General features: G+C 34.7%; 1 protein-coding gene across 1 annotated transcript in view; it reads right to left on the reverse strand.

The window, feature by feature from the left end:
• Positions 1-523: 523 nt before the first annotated feature.
• Positions 524-10,112, reverse strand: part of LOC107590848 (GRAM domain-containing protein 4-like) — a 25,910-nt gene continuing 16,321 nt past the window's right edge. The window contains exons 4-17 of the mRNA XM_016279769.1: positions 8,949-9,069; positions 8,751-8,815; positions 7,740-7,875; positions 7,106-7,131; positions 6,844-6,935; positions 6,437-6,528; positions 6,079-6,127; positions 5,917-5,988; positions 5,765-5,808; positions 3,069-3,247; positions 2,886-2,979; positions 2,560-2,650; positions 2,407-2,475; positions 524-1,464 (exon numbers count right to left, since the gene is read on the reverse strand). Of these exons, the coding sequence (XP_016135255.1) occupies positions 1,348-1,464; positions 2,407-2,475; positions 2,560-2,650; positions 2,886-2,979; positions 3,069-3,247; positions 5,765-5,808; positions 5,917-5,988; positions 6,079-6,127; positions 6,437-6,528; positions 6,844-6,935; positions 7,106-7,131; positions 7,740-7,875; positions 8,751-8,815; positions 8,949-9,069 (1,247 nt within the window). The 3' untranslated portion in view covers positions 524-1,347. The remainder of the gene's footprint in view (positions 1,465-2,406; positions 2,476-2,559; positions 2,651-2,885; positions 2,980-3,068; positions 3,248-5,764; positions 5,809-5,916; positions 5,989-6,078; positions 6,128-6,436; positions 6,529-6,843; positions 6,936-7,105; positions 7,132-7,739; positions 7,876-8,750; positions 8,816-8,948; positions 9,070-10,112) is intronic.

Here is a 10,112-nt window from a genome sequence, read left to right on the forward strand (position 1 = left end):
CAAGAAAAGTGCTGGGGACCTATAAGCCAAAAAATCATGATATACTATACAACTCTCCTCTCTTAAGAAAGAAAAACCCTGCTTTTATACCAAAAGGAGCTATTGAAGGCTGCATAGTCAAAAGTTACAAAATAAAAATGTTATGCATAAATGAGTAAAACAGTGTATTTAGAAGTAGAACTTTTATGTAGCATGTTAATTTTGGAGTTCCCTACGCACACTTTTAGAAAAATCATAAAATACTACATCCATTACAGAAATTAGTCTGTGGTTCTTTTTAAGTAATTACATCTTATTTTGGGGTACAATATAAAATAAAATGATTAAATTACAATTCTGTCATTATTTATGCACTCTGATGTTATTCCAAACCATGAGTTTGTTAAATGACTATTCAGCATGACATTCCTCTGCAGAATACAAACGATTTGAACCCCATTGACTTTCATTGAATGGACAAAAACTGTTAAAAATTCTTAAAAAACATTTTCTTTTGCATCCCACAGAAGGAAAAAAAGTCATATCGGTTTGGAACAACATGAGGGTGAATAAATGGTAACATTATTTTCATTTCTGGGTAAACTATCCCCTAAACAATTGATTTTCATTGTAAGGAAAAGAGCAGCTTGGACATCTGCCTAAATATCTCCTTTTGTGTTTTACGAGTTTAAAACAACATGAGGGAGAGTAAACGGCGAAATTTGTATTTTTATGTGCACTACTCCTTTAAAATATTAGGTTGTTTCTAGTTAACACAAGTATCACAAATACTGAAGAGAAAATTGGCGCGCCCCAAGGAACAATGTGGCCGGCAGTTACGAGCTGCTTTGCGAATATGGATTTCAGTTAACGGTTAAGTCTGTTCCTTTTCCCCCTAAATCACATCTAAAAGCTCTCAGCAACACTAAGTGCAGTGTTTCTTTGTGCAAGGCCAGCGGTGATGCAATTAGGTGAAAATGGCGGTAAGTTCAGAGACGGTTATATGGTCTGACTACACAAGGATCACACAAAGCCCTACAAGAGACACAAAGGAGTACCAGCTCCTGTTCTGACACATAATGAACGCCTAACCTTATAAAACAAGACCCATCCTGACAAACACTTGTGTAAGATTATAGTACGCTGTTTAAGAGAACATTATATAAAATACTCCTCCTAATACTCAGGTAGAATCTAAAAGAGAATATGAAAAACAGTTTCTTTGCGGTTTCTCCTTCGTTTTGGGTTGGAGATGGGGCGGACAACTTCTGGAAGCCATCATCTCCGTATAGGGGTTTAGGATAGTGCTACATTAAGGTTAGGGCTGTCTTATGGACTACCTTATGTCATATGTTGATCCAGGTTAGACTACGTCTCTGGGTTTGTCACTGTCGTAGCTGCTGTGGAATTCATGATCTTCATGTACTGAGTGTGAATGGCATCGAAGGCCTCGTCCCGATGAATCATGGCACCAAACACTAGAGGCTGTGGAAAAGACAAGTGACAAAATTCTTAGTGTGCTTTCACATTGGACAATATCTGACATCAGTATTGGGTTCACCTGGTTAGCATAAAAACTAAATTTGATGCCTGATTTGAAATCCAGCAAAATCATTTTAAGTGGTCTTAAATGTTACAATTAACATCTTTGATTATGTCTCATATCATATCATATAACCAATGCTATAAATGCAGTTTCTCTTCAGTTAGTGTGCAATCTAAACAATTAGCCTACTTGCTTCTTCTTTAGCTACAGCGGTGAACAGCTGCTGCTAGTCCTCACTGAGGGACTAGTGCTGATGACACAAATGTACCTTGATGTGGAGCCAATAATAAAATGTGCAAAGGAACCTGGCAGGGACTCTGGTTCACAGCAAGTGTGAAAATGGCCTTGAAAAAACGTAATATCCTAATATTAAGAGTCAATTATACAATAAAAGTAAGAATACCACAAAGAAAAAGTTACATGGGTAGCTTTTCCATTTTAATTAATTAATTTAATGAAACCTGTGTGCAAAAATTCTTGCTAAGAAAAGAGAAGTGAAGACTTAAATTGTTACAAAAAAAAAATCAGTTTCAAATAAATGCTGCTCTTTAGAACTCTGTATTCAAAGAATCTTAACAGTAAAAGTATTAAGCACAACAGTTTTCAACATTGAAAATAATAAAAGTTTCTTGAGCAGCATATTAGAATGATTTCTGAAGGATCATGTGACACTGAAGACTGAACTAATGATACTCAAAATTCAGCTTTGCCATCAGAGGAAAAAAATAAATTTGTAAACATTAAAATACAATACTAATTGTAATAATTTCACAATATTACTATGTTTCCTGTATTTTTTATCCATATATATATATATATATATATATACACACACACACACACATATACATATATACATATAAAACACAGATATGCAGTACCTTTAAAGTGGATGGCGTTGTAATTGAGATCCCCATCCCAGATCCAGGCAATACTGACAACACTTTGTACTGTTAAAAAAGTGGAGAAATACAGTAAGATACTAAGCATTCAATAAAAATAAGTCAACGAACATCAAAAAACATCTGGCAGACCTTCTGAATATCCGTGATGTCTTGGAGCTTGATGACTTTATTTTTTTTCGAAGACGTCGCCCGGGAGCTGGAGCTCTCAAAACACAGGTAACTAAAAACACAAAACACACACTTTTATCATAAGGTACTATGCTGGCCTAACAATGCCTATAGGTCTTATACCTCAAGTACGATAAAACATTTACACCTTTGTTTAGAGAAAATGTAATTTGTAAATATTGCTATTTAATGCAATGTTGCTGATTCTGAAAAAGCCCCCAAAACGATTAATTTGCAAAACAGCAAACAAAAAAAATACTGCTATTTGAACATCTGAACATTCATACTTTTCTGTGACGTAGAGGACACCATTGCGGATATAGTCGGTTGGCATTTTTCGGTCCCTGTTGATCAAGCAACATCGCCATCCGTTCTCGCACACTGCGAATCAAATCACACATTGTTTTACAGTTAAACAACAGCAAATGCATATGAAAATGTTCAAAGGCTAGTGTAGTTTCTCTTCCCACCTGGCAGGGGGCGCTCATTCTCTGACAAGTTGAAGACTTCATGAAAAGGCCCTCTTTTGGTGTTGTAGGCCCGTCCGCTTTCCTCCTCACGGCCAATCCCGCATGACATCCCGGCCGACTGATTACCACGTGCCACCACCGGCTGGATCTGCTGTGAAGAACAAGCGAAACTATTTATTTAGGAGCAGGATGTGTAAGTACAGCCCCAGAACTGCAAGGTTCCTGTGTGCCTTGGAAAGATCAATGCTATCCTTTAACGCCTAACCAGATAAAGAACAGAATTGATCCTAGATCAGCACTTGAGGGCCCCAACAGCAGCACCCATGTGTCAATCGTCATTAAACCAGTGTATATTATTGAGCCAAGCAGCAGTGGTGACCTAGCAGAGTGAATGATGGTCAGTGGCTCAGCTGCATGTGGACTCCTGAAATCAGCTGGTGCCAGATTCAGTTCTCGGGGTTGGATGCCAAACACTAGCGAGGGATGCCTGGGGGGTGCTGAGGACCAGTGCAAAGCTCAAAGCCAACACATTACTAAGATATTAGTTTATTTATGTGTTAGAAGTTTGGGGCTGAACAAGACAGATGTCATTTGAGAAAGATTTATGGACATTTCTTCAACTATGGGCACTTTTAGGTCGATTTTCCTCAAAATGAACAGAAGAACTTTTTGTTATACACCATAAAATTATTTAAAATTTAAATGAATAAATAATTCAAATTTTATTCAACTTTGCAATGCTATAATGATTTGTTTTTGCTATTTTCTTATTTGCTTGTGAATAGATTTGATTGTTTTAAAATTAAAAATATAATAGTATTATTATTATTATTATTATATTAAACTGATAACAATAAAAAAACATTGCAAATAATTAAAACAAACGAAATCTTAGCAGGACAATAAATAATAAAGATTAAAAATTATTGTTGTTGGAATATATTTAAATATTTTAAATACAATTTAAAATGAAATCCTTTGATACATTATTATTATTATTAAAAATATACTGAAAAAACTAAAAACAATTTTAACATATATTTGTCTTACACTAATACAAATACTAGTACTAATAATAAAAATAATATAAAGAAAAAAATAAATTTTATACATTATGTAAAGATTTGATAAAATCTGTTAATCATGCATGTTTAATTTGTTGGTAGAAAAATTATATAAACTACTATTAGCTAAACATACAAGTCAAGTGGCCACAGTTAAAGAAACACCCTTATATTTGCAGAAAACTATTCTTCATCGTGCATAGAGAGTACGTCTGCAAATACAACATCTGTAATATAAATGCTGACTAACTCTGACACAACTTGACTAAAATGTAGCTTATTCAAGGCCAGCTCTCAAACATGACAAAAACCTGGATCCAACATTACTTAAATAACCACACTGAAAGTAAATGTATGCATATATAATTTGTTTTCTAATATAATTCATCCGATCTCGACTTAAGCAACTGTAAACTAGCTTAATTAAAAACGACACTGTGGCCACACTAGAAGAGCCAAGCTTTTCAGTTTCCAGCCACCTACACAAGACATGTATATAACCATGTGGGGGGGGATTCACAAAGTTGTGTATGAATACAGAGATGATTGTTTCCTTTTATTTCTCAACAAATGTCTCCATAAATTAGCTAAAATATGTGAAAGCTTGACTTCTCTGATGTAGTCACTGCTTCAAAATACTATTAGGCCTATTATACTACGCTATACTATACAGCAGAGAAACTCTCAGATATAAACCCTGCATGTCACACACACTCACACACAGAAGATCTACACTATCTGTCTGATGACGATGGATCAAAAACATCTTGGAATGTTTCTTTACATTCCTGTTGACGTTTTGGACAAATCAGTGAGAAGATGCATTATGAAATCAACAGTTTTTGATCCAATTGCCAACAGATGTTTTCATTGTCATATTGCATATTCCTGACAATGCACACACATATATAAACACACATACGCAGGACCAGCCATTGGTGGCAAACACAGGCACTGTTGTCAAACCAAAGGCCACTCTAGATCCCTACCTTTTCAAACCCAGACAGCTGAGAGAGGAAAAATAACAGAATAAACATGTGACAGACATCACACAAACCAAAATCCTACCATTAATTAACTTTATGCATCCTCTGTTGCCTGAATTTTTTTTTAAATAAACAAAATAGAGGACAGATCAAGACAAAAAGATGTCTGTATGATAAAATCTCATTTGGCATTATATTGAACTGATTTGAGATGTGTGTTACTTGTACCACGGTAAAAATCTTTTTCGATATAAACTCTAGTACTATAAATTATAAGTGTATCATAGTGATTCGGAATAAGACAAAAACGTGGGTTGGAAGATGAATTCATGATGTACTCGCTCATAATATACATTTTGCACATTTTTAACACAGAAAAAGTTACATAGTGCTGCTTTAAAAGTAATCCAGTCAATTAAATAATTTAGAAAAGGAAATGAAACTTGCTCTAATTTAATATTCTTTTTTTAATTTAGAACTTATACAACATAAAATAAAATAATATTAAAATACTGTTAATACACAAGTTAAAAAGAGACTTTGTATTGAATCAGCTCAAAAAAAGTTAAAAGCAGAACTGAATGACGTCTCAACCATTACACAGTCATACCACCTGTTCCCACAACTCAATATCTAACATACTCACTTTTTAATCTTTTCCAATACGTCTGCCATCTTTCCAAATAGATTCTGTGAATACACATCACTTGTGCGTCAACAGCTTTATGCGTGAAGCAAAGCAAAAGGTGTCTGTATCGCACTATTACCACAGCTAGAACAAAGCTAAAAATCCCTTACTTGTGCTTTCTGTGCAACATCCAACACTAACTGAAACTTCTCCGAGACTGTAAGATCTTCCTTGGGAGGTTCCTAATAAAAACAACGAATCAATAAGGTTTTTTTCCCCAAGAAAATTGTAACAAAATGATGTTAATGATTCGAAATGAGGCTTATATTTACCACTGGTTCGGAGACCTCAGGCACAATGCTCCACTGTATCCTCCAACCTCTAAAAAGACAGACCAGAACAGTTTTAGTATGTATAATTCACAAACAATAAAGCAAAAATAAATAAATAAATAGTTTGAAGCCAATTTTTACATTATAGGATTTAAATGTAACGTTTTTTTTTTTCATTCAATAGCAAAAAAAATAAATTTTAACATCTCTTTTTAAATTATTTGTTAACTGCATTTAATAAATCATTTTAGGCTAAATAATAATTAAAGGAATATATAAATATAATGGCATTAAACCAGCACATGGGTTTGTTGAACTAGTTGTGAATTGAACTATTGACAGATTATGTTGGACGTACTTTGCTATAAGGTAATTCAAGGATAACCGCAGAATGGCTAAAAATAAAAACATGGGAATAACCCAGCCATGCCAGGCAGCATTCATATAGATCTGTGGAAAAGATGAGAGAGAAGAAGACATTAAAATGAAGGATGGCATGTCGAGGCCATGTTAAAACCATGTCAGCCACCATACAGAAAATCTACACTTTTGTATTTTAAGATTAGCCTACTTTTATCACACTGACCTACTAAATATTAAACAGTGTAACTGGTCATGTTAACGTATTACTGATGTCCAGATAACAATGAGCTTGGCGACATGTTTTATTTGTTTTCATTATGGTAGTAAAACAGACACTTTGGACCGGGAGGCTACATAAACATGATGAATAGTGTTTGAGGGGTTTGTGTGGGTCATGCTCACAATAAAGGCGATGGCTGACGTGTAGACAGAGTGGCAGCTGGATAAGGCAGAAAGGTTCCTCATGAAGTTAGTTACAGGCTTAGCACCCCTTTCTGAAAACGCACGCACACACACACAATCAGTTTCATACCCATGACACAGCAGAGGTGATGAGAATTAAAACAGAGGCTCATTGGGAATTAAAATGGGGCTGTAATCGGTTAAAATATCTAGTTCTATGGCTTGGAGAGGTTTTTCTGGGATGCGGAATGAAAACACTCACTGAGTCGTCTCATATTTTCAGTTAATCTGCAAAGAGGAGAAAAGAAAATTAATTATTTAATGAGATCCGTTGGGAGGGTGAAATTATAAAGCCAGAAATAGCATGAAAATTGAGAGCCTAAGCTGGGCTGACTACAGTAGAGGCTGTCCTACACTTCGCTAAAATATACAATATAAAAGTATAAAAAGATATAAAAATAAAGTCTGATTGAAAAATGGGGTTTTATCACCCCAGCTTTAAAATTGCATCTGAGTCATTGCTATTATGCAGCACATTTTTATGGTTCCATCTGAATATATTGGACAACATATGAAAGTCATGTCAGCTTTCTTTTCATAAACATCACAATTAACTGAATTATAAATCATTAAATTCTCTCTTATACAAATTATATTATTTCATTTTACTATATTATAAAATGAATGGAATGGGTCTGTCCGGGGTTATTTTTTGTTTTAAGTCTGGTGTACCTTTCTCATAGAAATACTTCCTTAAAATACTCCATAAATTACAGAGCACTACATAACTGGAATGACCCATCCATGACTTGAATGGTTCTCTGTTCAACCCCTCTTCAAAATCTGTAAATTATTAATCTAAACAAACCAAAGGAGGCTTTGTTTGGGCTGGATACCTTTTAGCACTTAGTGGTTCCTCAGTCTCGACTGTATTTTCCTCAGGCTTAAAGCGGAAATCTTCCATATAAACGCCAAAGCGCTCATAGAGCCATTTCCACAGCCGAGAGCTTAAGGTCTCCTTCTGTTTGTCTCCTATCCGTTCACAAACAGAGCAAAACCTCAGTTAAACAGATTCAAAACATGAGCATCTACTACCTACAATGACTAAAATATTGTCAGAAATAAAATTGTGCATTACCACAAACATTAATCCATGTACGAATTGCACTAAAAAGAAAACTGCTCTCAGAAAGTGACACTTCCAGTGCAGAGAGATATTTAGGTTTTAAGAATGGTGTCCAAATGAAAAGGAAGCCTGGTTTGGCCTTCTTTGGGGATGTTTAATTACATGTAAAATTAAGTCATCAATCAGCTGAAGTGATGGATAAATTATAATCATGCTCCTCAAATGAACTACAGAATAAGGACACTGGTTCTCATTCACTAATAAAGTGTTCTTAACCACACAGTACAAAACTGCCACACAATTTCAGGCAGAACAGGTGCATTTGCAATTCAATTTGCTCATCTCGTTCTAATGTTGATGAATCCGGATTATTCTAAATGAGGGACAGTGCGTCCGCAGCTAATAATTACACAACACACATCCAAACCATCTCTATGTGAGAACAAACTCACACAGCAAGTGTAAAGCCAAATGTGTCATTCTCAAAACCAGATGAAGCACAAATACATCTTATTTAGGTCTAGACATGCGGTCATGTTTTGGACCACTCAATATTACTCAATTCATTCACCAAAAAAAGCCTGCATTTTTATGCAAATTACAATATAAGGCATTTTATTTTTGTTACTCGGGTATAAGACTTATTGTAGGGTCACTTAGTTCATTTTCGAATAATACGGTGTATATAAAAATCTATTCACCTTATGTAGCTTTCCATATGAATGTGCAAGTGAGTCTCTCAACTATAGACCTATAAGGAGGAGGATGAACTGAGCTTTACCTGTTCCATTGACAGAAGTGACTTGTGGTTTTGGAGGTGGAGGTGGAGGTGGTGAATCTTCTAGTCTGGACCAAGCACACATATTGCTTTACTTGCAGTATTAACAACAAATAAATACATAAGTAACTAAAACTGAACATAATGTAGCCAAATGTAGTTGTGGGAAACTTTACTGTGGAAGAGCATCACCTCTCATACCTGGATCTGAGAATTTCATTCATTTTCTGCTCAAGATCGACTCTTTTTAATTTCTCTTTCTCCAGGTCCTGTTTCAGAGTCTCGACATTTGTCTCCTCTCTGAGCTTCCTCAACTCCTCCTCTGTGGGCAATACACAAAGAAAAACAGTTGGTTTAAATGCATGACTGAAAGACTGAAGAGACTGCCGTTGACTTCAGGAAATTCAGTGGAAGTCACACATAGATCAGCAGTGGCGTGGTTTCACTGGAAATGTTCAGCATGCTTGAAGTTTCTTGGTCACAGACCTCAAATACACAAGTGAAAGAAAGATGAGTCAGCTGATTGTTGCTGCAAAATAAACCCTGACAGCATGATCAAGATCTTGTATCACCCTCTTTAGGTTTATTTTGCAATGATGACTGGCTAAATGTACTTTATATTGCTTATTATATACCTCTGCATATAAACAAACAAACACGAAATATTGATTTTATATCAATAAAAAGAAAGACTGCAGAGTGATGAACGCACCATTATAAAATGCATCTGACATCACAATGGTGCATTTGCCCAATCAGAATCAAGTATTTCTGTAATAAGAGTGCCGTATAATGAGATATAATATGATCATATCAACATCCAAATGTAACTAAAATTAAAAATCAGCAGCACATTTTCCCCCCACATTTTCTGTTCCAGCGCTGGGGAAAATTCATGGCCATGGATAGTATGGTAAAATATGTTAAAACCAAATCAAAAAACAAAAGCACAAAAGCAAACAAAATGAAACCAAACTGAACCAAACCAAAACATGAAAAAACAACAACATGAATAATGAATAAGCCTGTAGGGGGTCAAAACAACAACAGGCAAAAGTGATAAAATGAAAATGACAAAGCATTGCTTTTTAGAGACCAAACCAAACCAAACCAAACGAAAACAAAACAAAAAACATAAAATCTAAATAAAATAATAAATAATCAAACAAACAAACATACATCAAAACATTAGAAAAAAAACAACGTACAAAACAAAAACCAAACCAAAACAAAAACAAATAAAAACAAAAACATCAAAACATAAAACACACAAAAAACTAAAAATCATTTAAAAAAAAAACATAACACCAACAACATTAACCAAAACAAAATCAAGAATTAAAAAAAAAAAAAAAAAAAGAAAAC

This window comes from Sinocyclocheilus grahami, unplaced genomic scaffold (genome assembly GCF_001515645.1).
Source record: "Sinocyclocheilus grahami isolate Dianchi unplaced genomic scaffold, SAMN03320097.WGS_v1.1 scaffold133.1, whole genome shotgun sequence".
NCBI lineage: Eukaryota > Metazoa > Chordata > Actinopteri > Cypriniformes > Cyprinidae > Sinocyclocheilus > Sinocyclocheilus grahami.